This window comes from Trichosurus vulpecula, chromosome 7 (assembly GCF_011100635.1).
Source record: "Trichosurus vulpecula isolate mTriVul1 chromosome 7, mTriVul1.pri, whole genome shotgun sequence".
Classification (NCBI taxonomy): domain Eukaryota; kingdom Metazoa; phylum Chordata; class Mammalia; order Diprotodontia; family Phalangeridae; genus Trichosurus; species Trichosurus vulpecula.
In genome coordinates this window covers 100,657,104-100,673,109 of record NC_050579.1, presented here as the reverse complement: position 1 = coordinate 100,673,109, position 16,006 = coordinate 100,657,104, and the positions used below count along the sequence as shown (strand labels likewise).

General features: G+C 36.0%; 1 protein-coding gene across 1 annotated transcript in view; it reads left to right on the top strand.

Annotated features, from left to right (window-relative positions):
• The window catches only part of TIAM2 (TIAM Rac1 associated GEF 2), a 167,885-nt gene that overhangs the window by 33,399 nt on the left and 118,480 nt on the right, over positions 1-16,006 (top strand). The window contains exons 6-8 of the mRNA XM_036766922.1: positions 2,926-3,111; positions 4,682-4,828; positions 7,387-7,458. Coding sequence (XP_036622817.1) covers positions 2,926-3,111; positions 4,682-4,828; positions 7,387-7,458 — 405 coding nt within the window. The remainder of the gene's footprint in view (positions 1-2,925; positions 3,112-4,681; positions 4,829-7,386; positions 7,459-16,006) is intronic.

Here is a 16,006-nt window from a genome sequence, read left to right as displayed (position 1 = left end):
AGATGAAACATTCCACTTTTGGATTGCTCTAATTCTCTGGAAGATTTTCCATGTATTTGGCCTAAATTTTCCTCTTTGGAACTTCTACCCATTGATCCTATTTCTGTCGTTTGGTGCCAAACAGAACCAACCTCATCCTCTTTCTGTGCTGTTTTCCTTTATGTACATAAAGAGGACTGTCATGGCTCTCCCAAAGTCTTTTCTTCAGATTATATATCATTCACATCATTCACTTCAGTCTGTTTGTATGTGGAATGGATTTGAGGCTATTCTCTTTCTCTGGATACTTTGCAGAGTATCAATGTCCTCCTTACAATGTGGTACCCAGAATTGGACACAAAATACTCTAGATATGGTCTGAGAGATTTTTATTCTTTGAATTTTCTTAGTGAAGATACACCTATATGAGGGACTTGGAACTACTTTTACGCATTTCTAGATGATGCCCAAACATATTCTCTGAACTTTTGGTTGTACTCTAGTCGCAGGCTGACTCTTTGTGTAGGTTTTGGTGTTTGGAAAACATTGGATAAGTTATCCCATCCGCAGGGAAAAGATTATGACCAAATAGGATAGACGTGGTAATGGACAAATGACCAAACCCTTTGGTAAAATGACTAATTGGTAGAAGATATTTTCCTAAGAAATTTTGTCTGGTGGGAATATGTTTGTCACTTCTTGTTTTATTTAGTTAGGATTTTTAGTGGCAGACTAATATTTTCCCTCTCCCTTACTTTGGCTATTTCAATCTTTATGAGGTTATTTCATTTTATAGCTATGTCTAAATTAATGATACATTTGGATTGTATACACTCCTGCAGTTGAGATTCTTTTCTTGGTCTTCCACTGTATTGATCACTTTCTTGCAGAGAAAACAATGTTAATCATCTTCATAGAATAAACTTCTTCAGTGTTTTTATGCTCAATCTACTTAAAAGTTGAGATTTCACTTTTACGTAATACCAAAAATTTCCAATCTTAGTCTTTAAAACATAAAGACATAGACTCATTACCATTGTTTAGATAAAAAAAAATAAAACAGCTGGTATTGGTTCAGGACAATTGATTCCAGGCGTTTGTTTTCAATAATACAGGACAATCTCCAGAATTCCTTGCTAGATTCACTGCCAGATAATATTACTATTGAATGTAGTGTTGTATATATTAGCACTTCAGAATTATTTGAGGTGGGCTCCATAGTTCCAGTCCTAGACTCCAATGAGGGGCTTGTTTCCCTTACTCTGGTCTTTTCTGTGCCCCTTCTCAAATCATTGAATGATTGGCCATTAAAAAGCAATTTATTATAAATGGACATTATTTTAGAATTTGAACTCTTCTAGAACTTCTAGACTAATGGAGAATTGAAATATAAAATTTTAAGTGTGAAGAAAGCATGTAAATTACAAAGATGTACAAAGTCACTCTGGGAATAGTTTCTTGCATATATTCAGTCTGCAAAATATTACTTGTTAGTATAAATGCCCAAGAATTAATTTTACATGAATAGATTGGGGAAAATGAATTGTAGGAGATAAAATTTAAAGTAGGGAGGGAAGAAGGACAAAATATTATATTGTCTCTTGTTCATAAATGTGTTTTGTTTGTCTCTTCTCATGTCACTTAATCTCAGTGAAATTTTCTCAAAACAAAAAATCATAATGGCAAAAACTAAGTATTTGGCAGATGTTAAAAATATTAGATATGTGTTTACTGTCTAAGTGGATTTGTTCACTTGTCTAGCAAGTTTGCCTTTAGGGGCTCTGGACAAACTCTCCCTCCTTCCATCTAACAACTTCAGCTTGTCCCCTCTGTTTCTCGAGTTGCCGTAATGCTGTCTCTGTCCTGCAAGATAATTTCTTTGAGGAAAGGCTAACTGGGAATGCAGTGTTCAGTGTATTGTACTAAAGTAAATCATAAAGCAGCTAAATAGAGCACAGAATCTGGCAGCCCACAAAGAAGGACACAGCAAGTTCTTTGAATTGTAATTATTGATAATTAAGTGACAAGCTTCTTGCCTTGAGTCAAATGATACACATTTACTGAAGACTTCTGGTCCATGTGCCTGCGAGTTGTCCTTAATAGTATTTGAGTTTTCATTTCCTACCCTGCTATTAAATCTGTATTTTAGCAAGTTGTTGTTGTCTTCTTTCTTTAGCTACTGTATCTGTAAAAGAGTTTAATCCTTGCAATAGAAAGCAGTTTGAGGTGGCTACAAGAAAGGAGAGACACAGAGAGAGTTTGGACTGTTTTTCTTTTTTCACTCGTGACGTCAAGCTTGCAGAAGCACACATGATACTCTGGTAGGCAAAGAAGTGTATATGCTTATAATTTTATTCAGATGTACAGATGGCGCTTATGCAGAGAACGTACTAATAATAGGAGTAAAACCCCTAATTATCCTCGTTCCTGAAACCCATTTGCTTTTTGTTGATTTGCATCATTTCTCCAGAATGAAAAGGATTGTAAAGTTAGAAATCTTGCTTTCATTTAGTTGTGCATCTGCTTCTTTGCAGTCAAGTAAGTACAGTTTGGAATCAAAGGGTTGCAGTGTGAAAGGAAATGAAATGACACAAGGCAATTGGCTTAAAAACCGTAAATTCTAAGAACTGTTTTCAAGTTAGAATTATTTTAGAATGGTGGAAATCTCCAAAGGTGGTATTGCTTTAGACAGGTCACTGTGTTTAAGTCAGACCACCAGCTTTGTTTTATTTTCAGCTGTCTTTGATAAATTGCAGAACTGTATGACCAAATGCATTTCAGCAGGAGGGGTTAAAGGTAGGACAAACAGGGAAAGCTAATTTGAACCATGCATTTCCAGCTGAAACTAATTTTTCCTCAGTTCATGAAAGAGATCAAATTTTCAATCTGACCCATGAAGACTTTTTTGTTTTAATTGTCTTTTTGTTGTTGTTGTTGCTTAAATAGATCCAGCAGTGGGAGCAGAATCTAGAAAAATTTCACATGGATCTCTTCAGGATGCGCTGCTATTTGGCCAGTCTACAAGGTGGAGAGTTACCAAATCCCAAGAGTCTCCTCGCTGCCGCAAGTCGTCCTTCTAAACTGGCCTTGGGCAGATTGGGCATCTTATCAGTTTCTTCCTTCCATGCACTGGTACGTCCCAAAAAGAGGTGTTAAGTAGTTGTAGTCCAGAGGCAGAAGGGACAACTGAAGTACTTTAGTCCCAAGAATCAAGAATTGATGGATTCTTGATAAATGATCATCCAGAAGACCCAGCTGTGGAATCTGCCAATCCCTATGGCCTGGGGGTAGTAGAAGGGGTAGATTAGATGGCCTTGAAAATGTGCCTTACACCTTAGTACCTATGATACTCTTTTAATCCTTCAAAGCTTAGCTCAAATACCTCCTCCCATTGGAAGCCTTTCTTGATTCCCTCAGTTGCTAATGCCCTCCAATGGGTATTACTTTGTATATATCTTGCATCTAATTTTCTGTTCCACGTTTTGTTTCTTCCCAATAGAATGTAAGCTCCTTGAGAGCAGATACTGCTTTGGTTTTCCCCTTATATTCCCACTACTTGGTATGGTGCCTGGCACACAGAAAATATTTAACAACTACTTATTAAATTGAATTGGATCCTATTGACCTCAGATGTCAGGGAACTCACTACTTCCCAGTGCAGTCTATTTTATTTTTGGGAAGCTTTAATTGATAGAAAGCTCTTGCCTATACTGAACAAAAATCATCTTCCTTGTAGTTTCCATCCTTTGGCCCTAGTTTTCTTGTTGGGAACTAGTTAGGATAGATACAATCTGTATTCTACAGGAAGATCCTTCAAACCTTTTTAAAATTAAATTTTATTTTTTCCCCATTTATGCTTTTCTCCATTTCGCTTCCACCTCCACTGAAAAAAAAAAGCTAAAAAAGAAAACAACTCTGTAACAAATATACATTTCCATACATGACTTATTTTGCATCTTCAGTCCATCACCTCTCAGTCAGGAGATAGGAAGCATTCTTCATGATTGGTTCGCGGAATCATCATTGCTCATTCCTTTGATCAGAGTTCTTAAGTCATTCAAAATTGTTTTTAGACTCTCACAGTGTAAATTGTTCTTCTGGTTCTGCTCACTTCACTGTGCATTAGTTCATGTCTTCCCACATTTCTCTGAAATCTCCTCAAATGTTTGAAGACAGAGGTTATGTTCTTAATGTATTTGTTCTTTGCTGCTTTCACCTAGAGTCTTTTGAATAGTGAAGGACTCGTTAGTCATACAGAGATGTTTTGTTTCCTTCCTTGTTCTAGCCTCTTCTTACTTCATAGTAGCAGGAAGATGTAATCCCTGGGAGTTGGCAATGGTTGTATAAATAATTTCATGACCAAGTGAAGAGTGTTTTTCCTGGGACTGCTGAAAGCTTCTCTGGGTTTTCTGAGATCACTTGCATTTGCATAGACACTACTTTGCATAAGTCTAGTTTGGGAACCATTGAGTTGTTTTCTTAATCTTGGTGCTTGCTATGGAGTCTTTCTAATGTCTCAGCTGGCTTGTTTCTTCTTGTATGTTGTCAAGATATGAAATAAAACTGTGATTTTGACATGTTGACCAGAAAATCAGTATTCATGAAAAAAAGAAAGTACACCTGCTTGATAAACAGTTCCTTCTTTCTGTCAAACAAATAGTTCCAGAGTAATGTCTTTAAAAAGAAATATGTTTTAAATTAGATATGCTCCAGAGATGAATCTGCTCTCCGGAAGCGAACATTGTCATTGACACAGCAAGGTCAAAGTAAGAAGGGATTGTTTTCATCACTGAAAGGATTGGACACTTTGGCAAGAAAAGGGAAAGACAAAAGGCCATCCATAACTCAGGTAAATGTCCTAATGTCTGAAGAGTAATAGTAAAATAAGTATAATTAATTTTTACTCAGTGAGGACTCCGGGTTTGTTGGGCTTTCTTTTAGAATTACAGAAAACCTTTGGCACTTAACTCATTAATGATTTTCATTATTAATTAAGAATTAGATTATAATATAATATGAAAGTATCAAATATGTATGTGAATTTTTCCCACTAAGGTATACACATCAAAAAATTTGCTTGGTTCCTTTTAAATTGCTTTTGACATTTGGTTGCAATTAAAACATATTAACATGCATATAAGTAAAATTAGGGGGAAATTCCCATATTTTTCATTGCCATTTCTGTTCCTTTTCTCCTACCAGTTTTCCTTTTTAAAAGGATTAGGAGCAAATTTTAAGCCATGTTCACACTCCTGTTTACCTTGATATGTAACCTTGTTCTGAGTCGAGGCAATAGGATTTTTTTAATAAATAAAAGTAATGTGAGTACTTAACACAAAAAATAAGATCCTGTGCAATAAATTGTTTTAAAAATGTTCTCACTGCTTGGCCATACTTACTGATAATGCTCTCTTTAATTGACACGAGACTAAGAGATAACATGGAGTTGTGAACAGACAGCTGGTTTCATAGTAAAGTGAGATGATCATGTCCTAGCTTTGACTCATATTGGCTTTTTTACTCAAAATAAAGCATTTTACTCTCTGGGCCCCAAACAATTCTCTATGATTAAGTTTCAGGGAAGTTACCAACGTGTACTAGAAAAGGAATTTCTTTACCAAGAGCTCCTTACATCGGTGAAGTAACAGGTCCACTTAAGAAAACAGCATGATCATAAATTTCATATGAATAACTCATGTGACAGACTTAGAGCTCCGACCTTTCCACAGAAAACAGGCCCTATGAAACATAAATGTGCTCATATATGATATTCTGGTACTATAATTGAATTGGAAACTACTTGCTTGTAGCAAATTTCAGTAGATGTTTTTGTTTTATGTATTTGCAAAAAGCAGTTATTAATTTTGTTGCATTACTGTTATACATGTTTATTATTTATAGAAGGAAAAAATTCTATAGAACTTTATTCAACTACTTTTTAATTATCTCCCTGAAACTTTTCTTGGGTAAATGGATGTCAGGCTTTAATACTCATGACTAACTTGAATACTAAGGAGTAAGAGTCTGAAATACTTTAAGGGGGAATATTATAGTAAATTGATTTAAAAAAACTCCACCAAATCTCTGTACTTGGGATTTAAAACATAACCATATATGTATATATGTATGTATGTATATATACACACACACACAGAGAATAGGGAAGAACAGTTTAAAAATATCTTTAAGTTTCTATTTATGTTTCCATTATGAAAAATACTTATTTGCATATTTGAGATAGATATTAATTCATCTATCGTAGAACATCAAAGTGTTAGCCAAACTTATTCCTTTATCGTTAAATGCAAGATCTATTAAATGTAAACATTGTGATTAATACAATTATTGATATCTATCAACAATTATAAAAGGAAAATTAATTTATCAAGTGACCACCAGTTTTTCTTTAATGTGCTTATTAATGTTAGCTAAACTTTACTAAACTTCAGTGGTTCCCTTTCATTTCCAGGATCAAATACAAAATCCTCTGTTTGGCATTCAAAGCCCTTCAACAACTTCCTCATTCCACTCTCTGGGAATGCTTTCCCTCCCCATCTTCACCTACTAGCCACTAAAATACTTTCTTCTACCAGAAGCCTTTTCCAACCCCTATTGATTCTAGTGCCTTCTTTTTAATTATTTCCATTTCATTCTGAATAGAGCTTGTTTGAACGTATTTGCTTGTTGTCTCTCCTCCATTAGATTGTAAGCTTCTTGAAGGCAAGGACTGCCCCCCACTTTTGTATCTCTAGCATTTAGTAAGTAGTAGACAGTAAATGTTCATTGACTGCTTGACTGGTGGATGTTGTCAGGGGTTTAATCTACATGCATGAAATACCTACTACATATGCCCAGCTTAAAGTATATTGATGGAAAAAAGTGTTTTCTATTGAGATGGTCATTCCTCTAGTATATGGAGCTATTCTTATGGCTTCAGTGTGCATGTCAACAAGTAGAATTAATTAATAAATTAGATTTTTAAAAGATTTCTTTTCTACCAAATTAACCATCTATGTTTTCAAATAGATGCAAGTCTGATTACAGAGCAGCAACTGAAAGGTGAACTAGAAATAATATCTTCAGAAGCTGCATTTCTTGTTAATAGCAAGAACAACTATTTTCAAAATAACATGAATGGAATATGATAAGAAAAGCAAAAGATGCAAATGTGTGGGGAGGAATAGAATAGGTATTAATGATAATTGCTTTTTAAAAATTAATTTTAAATGTATTGAAGTAATAAATAGTAAAGTTTGTGGGATAAATGTTTATGTAGAGCTGTTGACCTTCAGGTTTTTTTATACTGAAAATAATTAGCTGTCAAATTCATGTGACGCAGCCCTTTCATTGATCTCTCTTTCGTCTTCCCCTTTTCTCTTTCTTTTTGAATGTATTTATCTCATTTAGATTTTTGATTCAAGTGGCAATCATGGATTTCCCGGAACTCAGCTGCCTCAGAGCTCCAATAATTCCAGTGAGGTAAACTTGGCTATAGATGCCAGCTGTTTTTTTATAATTCTTTTAAATTTGTGGAAAAAATATTGTTGAATTATTGGACTAAAGAACTCTTCCTGTGCCTCCTTCCGGTGTGGAGGTGGCCCGAAGTTATTGAAGATGATTTTTCAAGTGTATTATAAAATCTGGCAGTTCTTACCAAGGGGTAGGCTTTGAATGTGAGTCTGGTGACCAATGAAATTGAAAATCTGGAAGGTTTAGAAAGAATGTTTATTAGAAATGGCTGCATGGTTCCATTAAATTGAGGGGGGGCAGTTCCTTTTAAATTAATAAATTACACTTGGAACAAATTAGGTACCTCTGAAAATGGTTTAACTCCTTAGGGTAAACATATCATTGTAATAGAAATTTATTAAATACTACATTACTCCATTTCAACTTAAAGACCCATGATCCAAGCTCTTTACTCTCTTCATCATTAGCACCCAATTGAACAGACCAGATGATAAATAGTAAGCTTTTTCTCCAAGGTTCTAGAGCTGGAATCCATAAATCCATCAATCTACAAATATTCATTAAGCTCCTACTGTGTGCCAGCCATCATATTATCTGCTGGGGATTTAAAAAAAGAAGAACTGTCACTTCTCTTAAGGAACTTACATTGTGTCAGGGGAGATAATATGTACCTATTTAATTAAATATAAAATAAATACAAGATAATTTTAGGGGGAAGTACTAGCAGCTAGGGGTTGGGGAGGGAGTTCAAGAAAGGCCTCTTAAAAGGAAATTTGAGGGAAACTAGGTTCTAAGAGATAAAGGTGAGTAGGGAGGACATTCTAGACATAGACGATAGCCTGTATGATAGGTCACAGAGATTGGATATGGAGTGCCCTAGGTGAAGAACAGTTATGAGGTCAGTTAAGCTGTACTGTGGAATGTGTGAAGGGGTGTAATAAGGCTGGAAAAGTAGATGGGAGTTAGGCTATGAAGGGTTTTAAATGTCAAACAGAGGAGTTATCATTGGCTCCTAGAAGTAATAGGGAATCACTGGAGTATATCGAGCAGGGGAATGATTAGACTTTTGCTTAAAGAAGCAGTTATATTGAGCATAGTTAGGAGACAGAAAACACTTGAGATGAAGAGACCATTTTAGGAAGCTCTTACAATAATCTAAGGTGGGGAGTGATGAGAGCCTCAAATAAGAAGGCAGATAAGAAGTAAAGAGAAGGAGATACATGCAGAAGATATTGTGGAGGTAGAATTGACAAGATTTGGCAATTAATTGGCTAAGATAGAATGAGCCAGGGATGGCTTCAAGGTTGTAAGACTGAGTAACTGGAAGGATGGTGGTGCCCTCCAAAGCAAACCATAAGTTTAGTAGAAAAATGGATTTGGGAGAAAGAGAATTCTCTTTTGGGCAGATGGAGTTTGAGATGCTTGGAGGACATAGCTTGTAATGTCCAGTAAACAATTGGTGACGTGAAACTAGACCACCGGAAAGATAAGGATTAGATTTTGAGATCTGCAAGTCATCTGGAGAGAGGTGATTACTACTCCCGTAGGGCTCCTTCCACAGTTGGGGTATGATATAGATGAAGATTCCAACCAATGACATTGAGCACAGGTAGGAGAACCATGACTAGAGGAAGGAGTACTATCTCAAAAACCGATAAAGGAGAGAGTATCCAGGAAGAGAGGGTGATCAGGAAGAGAGGGCAAAATGTTGTATAGAGGTTGAGAAGGATGAGGGACGACTAAGAAAAGACCATTAAATTTGGTATTGAAGAAACTGTTAATTTTGGACAGAACAGTTTCACTTGAGTGACACTTATTAGCTGTGTGACCCTGGGCAAGTCAGTTAACCCTTTTTGCCTCAGTGTCCTCATCTGCAAAATGAACCGGAGAAGAAAATGGCAAACCATTCCAGTATCTTTGCCAAGAAAACTCCAGATGAGGTCACAGAGTCAGACACAACTGAACAACTGAACAATTAGCACCGAGCTCACAGGGTTGTTGTGAGCATCAAATGACATAATATTGTAAAGCACTTAGCACAGTGCCTGGCACATAGTAAGTGCCATATAAATGTTAGCTATTATTACTATTATTATTATAATTATTACAAATTAAAATGCTAATAGCTGATAGCAGCTTTTAAGCACATGGCAGGGTGGAGGAGGTAGGGAGAGAAAAAAATTCTGGCTAATTGCAAAAAGTGATTAAGAAATAAAAGCATGTCTTAGTAAAAGAGTATTGAAGTAGAAATATTGAAAATACTGAGAATTTTGAAAAGCCTTTTGGGAATGATAGAAATTTAGGTACTAGGGTAAGCCAGTGGAAGAAAGATTTAGGGGCAGGAGTTTTTCCCCTCCTTTCTTGAAAAAGACAGACTGCTGGCTACTCCTATGACCCTGAGTGCCACAGATAATCTCCTTCTATCTGCTTAACATGCTGTGCCTGTTCTTCAGTTTGCTGTTGAAGAAGTCATTTGCTCCTTTGCCTGCTACTTCAGAATCATTTAGGTAAATCTGCATCCTCCACAGTCTCCCACCCACACTTCTGAGATTGGATAACAGGAAAAAGAAGGATGTGAGAGGGTGAGATGGATCAGGAAATGGAGTGACTATGACTGTTCATATTCTTGGTGGTATCCATCTTACCTCTGATCTGTCTAAAAGAGAAGAAAACATAGAGTGACCCTTCTCCACAAATCCAATCAGTAAATGTATCTTTTCACTCTTTTCTGTCTCTAGTCCACCTTTCTTTGCTGAATATTGTCCAGAGATAGATCTTCTAGGATTCCCCTTACCGTGAGTTATGGTATCAGAGAACAGAAGTGAGAGAGAATTAAGGAGGTAAAATTGACTTGACTTGAAAACTGATTAGATGTGCAAGATGGAAGAGCAAGAAGAGTAAAAATGACTGAGATGTTGAGACTTGGTGATTGCGTGGTGCTATTAAAAAAGAGATGACCAATTCAGTTTTGTACATAATAATTACTGACATTTACATAGGGGTCGAGGTTTCCATAGTGCTCTTCTGCCTCTCAGAGTTCACATCTCTTTTCAAGGTTCACTTCAGGATCCACCTTCTTCTACATGAGACCCTTGCATTTACTTATCTGTGTCTTTTCCATTTTCCTCCAATAAACTATAGGTAACTTGAAGTTAGAGACATTGTATCCCCAATTCCTAACATAGTGCCTGACACATGGTAGTTAATAAATGCATTTAGAATAAATGCATTAGAATCTGATTCTTACAACAATTCTGAGGTTGTCCAAAAGTGGAATGCATTGCCTTGGGCAGTGTTGGGTTCCTTCTCATTGGAAGACTTCAGGCAGATGCAGGATGGCTACTAGTCTGGTTGTTATAGTCAGGATTCCTTTTATTTATGGTTGAATGAAATAGACATTGAGGTCCTTTCTCAACTGAAATTCTGTGATTATAGATGTAGATTGTCTCATTTTCATGTATGTTATTATAGTTCTTTTTTTTTTTTTTTTCTTTCGTGTCATTTTTTTTTTTTATTTATTTTTAGTTTACCACACACGGTTCTACATAGTTTTGAGTTCCAGTTTTTCTCCCCTCCCTCCCCCCTCCCTCCCCAAGACGGCATGAAGTCTCATATAACTGTCATGTATAACTTCGCATTGAATTAATTTATGCTCTAGTCAAGTTGTGGAGAAGAACTTTGACCAATGGAATGAATCATGAGAAAGAAGAAACAGAACCAAAAAAAAAAACAAAAAAAAAAAACCCAAAACCAAAAACAAAAGAGAAGCAGAAAAGGCGAGCATGTAGTAGTGTGCCTCAGTCTGTATTCAAACTTCGCAGTTCTTTCTCTGAATGAAGATAGCATTCTCCATCGTGAGTCCCCTGGAGTTGTCCTTGCCCCTTAGGTTGCTGAGAGAAGCGCAGTATGTCAGGGTTGGTCCTCACGGAATCCACATATCTGTGGCTGTGCACAACGTTCTCCTGGCTCTGCTCCGCTCACTCAGCATTATGTCGTGTAGGTTTTTCCAGGTTGTTATGAAGTCTGCATCATCCCCATTTCTTATGGCACAATAGTATTCCATCACCTTCATATACCACAGCTTGTTCAGCCATTCCCCAATTGATGGGCATCCCTTTGCTTTCCAATTCTTGGCTACCACAAAGAGAGCTGCTATAAATATTCTTGTACATATGGGTCCTTTTCCCGCTTGCGTGATTTCTTTGGGATACAACCCTAGAAGTGGTATTACTGGGTCAAAGGGTATGAACATTTCTATAGCCCTTTGGGCATAGTTCCACACCGCCCTCCAAAATGGCTGGATCAGCTCACAACTCCACCAGCAATGCAACAATGTTCCAATTTCCCCACATCCTTTCCAGCATTTATCATTCTCCTGATTTGTTATTTTAGCCAATCTGACAGGAGAGATGTGGTATCTAAGAGTTGTTTTGATTTGCATTTCTCTAATCAGCAGCGATCCAGAGCATTTTTCCATATGCCTGTAGATAGCTTTAATTTCTTCCTCTGAAAACTGCCTGTTCATATCCTTTGACCATTTCTCAATTGGGGAATGGCTTGTATTCCTATATATTTGGCTTAGCTCCCTGTATATTTTAGAAATGAGGCCTTTATCAGAGATACTAGTTGCAAAGATTTTCTCCCAATTTTCTGCTTCCCTCCTAATTCTTGTTGCATTGGCTTTTTTTGTACAAAAACATTTCAATTTGACATAATCAAAATTATCCACTTTGCATTTTGTAATGCTCTCTATCTCTTGTTGGGTCATGAATTCTTTACTTTTCCACAAATCTGATAAGTAAACTATTCCTTGCTTTCCCAAATTACTTAGAGTATCAACTTTTACTCCTAAATCATGAACCCATTTTGACTTTATTTTGGTATATGGTGTAAGATATTGGTCTATGCCCAGTTTTTGCCCTACCATTTTCCAATTTTCCCAACAGTTTTTGTGAAATAGTGAATTATTAGCCCAGAAACTGGCTTCTTTGGGTTTATCAAAGAGTAGATTGCTAAACTTGTTGATTTCACCTACTTGTGTACCTATCCTATACCACTGATCCACACCCCTGTTTCTTAACCAGTACCAGGCAGTTTTGATGACTGCTGCTGTGTAGTACAGTTTAATATCTGGTGTGGCTAAACCACCATCCCTAGCATGTCTTTTCATTAATATCCTAGATACTCTAGACCTCTTGTTTTTCCAAATGAATTTTGTTATTATTTTGTCCAGCTCAGTAAAAAAAAATTTTGGTAGTTCGATTGGTATGGCACTGAATAGATAGATTAATTTAGGTAGAATTGTCATTTTTATTATATTAGCTCGGCCTAACCATGAGCAACTGATATTTCTCCATTTATTTAGATCTGATTTTATTCGCGTGAAAAGTGTTTCATAGTTATGTTCATATAGGCCCTGGGTTTGTCTTGGCAAATAGACTCCCAAATATTTTATAGTGCCTTCAGTAACTTTGAATGGAATTTCTCTTTCTATCTCTTGCTGTTGGGCTTTGTCAGTAATGTATAGGAATGCTGAGGATTTATGTGGGTTTATTTTATATCCTGCAACTTTGCTAAAGTTGTTTATTATTTCAAGTAGTTTTTTACTTGATTCTCTAGGATTCTCTAGATAAATCATCATATCATCTGCAAAAAGTGATAATTTAGTTTCTTCTTTTCCTATTCTAATTCCTTCAATTTCTTTTTCTTCTCTTATTGCTACAGCTAATGTTTCTAGAACCAAATTGAATAATAGGGGTGATAATGGACATCCTTGTTTCACCCCTGATCTTATTGGGAATGCATCTAGTTTATCCCCATTACAAATAATGCTTGTTGATGGTTTTAGGTAGATGCTATTTATAATTTTGAGGAAGGTTCCCCTTATTCCTATGCTTTCTAGTGTTTTTAATAGGAATGGGTGTTGTACTTTGTCAAAGGCTTTTTCTGCGTCTATTGAGATGATCATATGGTTTTTGCTAGTTTTGTTGTTGATATGATCAATTATGCTAATAGTTTTCCTAATATTGAACCAGCCTTGCATTCCTGGAATAAATCCTACCTGGTCATGGTGTATTATTCTCGTAATGAGTTGCTGCAATCTTTTTGCTAATATTTTATTTAAAATTTTTGCATCAATATTCATTAGAGAAATTGGTCTATAATTTTCTTTCTCTGTTTTAACTCTACCTGGTTTAGGTATTAGTACCATATTTGTGTCATAAAAAGAATTTGGTAGGACTCCTTCTTCCCCTATTTTCCCAAATAGTCTGCAAAGTATTGGAATTAGTTGTTCTTTAAATGTTTGATAGAATTCACATGTAAAACCATCTGGCCCTGGAGATTTTTTCCTAGGGAGTTCGTTGATGGCCTGCTCAATTTCTTTTTCTGATATGGGGTCATTAAGAAATTTCACTTCCTTCTCTGTTAGTCTGGGCAGTTTATGTTTTTGTAGATATTCATCCATATCTCTAAGGTTGTCAAATTTATGGGCATACAGTTGGGCAAAATAATTCCTAATTATTGTTTTGATTTCCTCTTCATTAGAGGTGACCTCACCCTTTTCATTTTTTATACTGGTAATTTGATTTTCTTCTTTCTTTTTTTTAATCAAATTGGCCAAAGGTTTGTCAATTTTATTGGTTTTTTCATAAAACCAGCTCTTTGTTTTATTTATTAATTCAATAGTTTTCTTGGTTTCAATTTTATTAATCTCTCCTTTGATTTTCAGTATTTCTAATTTGGTATTTAATTGGGGGTTTTCAATTTGCTCTTTTTCTAGCTTTTTCAGCTGTATGCCCAGATCATTGATCTCCTCTTTCCCTATTTTATTCATGTAGGCATTTAGAGATATAAAACTTCCCCTAAGAACAGCTTTTGCTGCATCCCATAAGTTTTGGTATGTTGTTTCATTATTGTCATTCTCTTGAATGAAATTATTGATTGTTTCTCTGATTTGATCTTTGGCCCACTCACTCTTTAGAATTAAATTATTTAGTTTCCAATTAGTTTTTAGCTTATTTTTCCATGGTGCTTTATTAAAAATGATTCTTATTGCATCATGATCTGAAAAGGATGCATTGACTACTTCTGCTTTTCTGCACTGGATTGTGAGGTTTTTATGCCCAAGTACATGGTCAATTTTTGAGTATGTGCCATGTACTTTTGAGAAGAAAGTATATTCCTTTTTATCCCCATTCAGTTTTCTCCAGAGGTCTATCATATGTGCCTTTTCTAAAATTCTGTTTACCTCCTTAACTTTTTTCTTATTTATTTTGAGGTTAGATTTATCAAGTTCAGAAAGGGGGAGGTTGAGGTCTCCCAATATTATAGTTTTGCTGTCTATTTCTTCCTGTAACTCCCTTAACCTCTCCTCTAAGAATTTGTATGCCTTACCACTTGGTGCATATATGTTAAGCAATGATATTGCTTCATTGTTTATGGTGCCTTTTAGCAGGATATAATGTCCTTCCTTATCTCTTCTAATTAGATCTATCTTTACTTTTGCTTTGTCTGAGATTAGGATTGCTACACCTGCTTTTTTTACTTTAGCTGAGGCACAATATATTTTACTCCAGCCTTTTACCTTAACCCTATGTGTATCCCCCTGTTTCAGATGTGTTTCTTGTAAACAGCATATTGTAGGATTATGGTTTTTAATCCATTCTGCTATCTGCTTCTGTTTTGTGAGAATGTTCATCCCCTGCACGTTCAGGGTTATGATTTCTATCTGTGTCTTTTTCTCCATCCTAATTCCCCCTGTTTATGCTTTTATTTCTCCCTTTCCCCTTCTCCTCCCCAACAAAGTTTTGCTTTTGACCGCCGCTTTCCTCAGTTAACCCTCCCTCTTTATTCCCCTCCCTTATCTAACCGTTACCCACTTGCTACTTCTCCTCTTCCTTCTGCCCTCCCCCCTCCCTTTTTCCCCCCTTTCCCTCCCACTTCCCGTAGGACAAGTTAGATTTCTAAACTTATCAGAGTATGTTATTCCCTTCTTGAACTAGATCAGATGACAGTAAAGCTCAAATACTGCTTTTCTCCCTCCCTTCTTTCCCTCTACTATAATATGTTTTTTTGCCACTTCCTTTGGTGTAATTTACCCTTTTCTACAACCTCCTTACCACTTCCCTCATAGCCCTCCCTTTATATCTCTTATTTATATTTTATATCTTTACATCAGTTAATTTATACAGGCATTCACAACCTATGTATATCCCTTTCATTTGTCACAATAGTTGTACCATTCACAAGAATGACTTATATATGTATATGTATATATATACATAAAAAACATACATAAGATGATATAATCCCACATAAAGATGTAAACAACCTAAGCTTATTGGTTAATGAAGTTTGTGGGGTTTTTCCCCCGGTTACCTTTTTATGTCTCTCTTGAGGTTTGTATTTGGAGATCAAATTTTCCATTGAGTTCTGGCCTTTTCATCAGGAAGGTCTGGAATTCCCTTATTTCATTGAATGTCCATCGCCTTGCCTGGAAAATTATGCTTAGTTTTGCTGGGTAGTTGATCCTTGGTTGTAGTCCCAACTCCTTTGC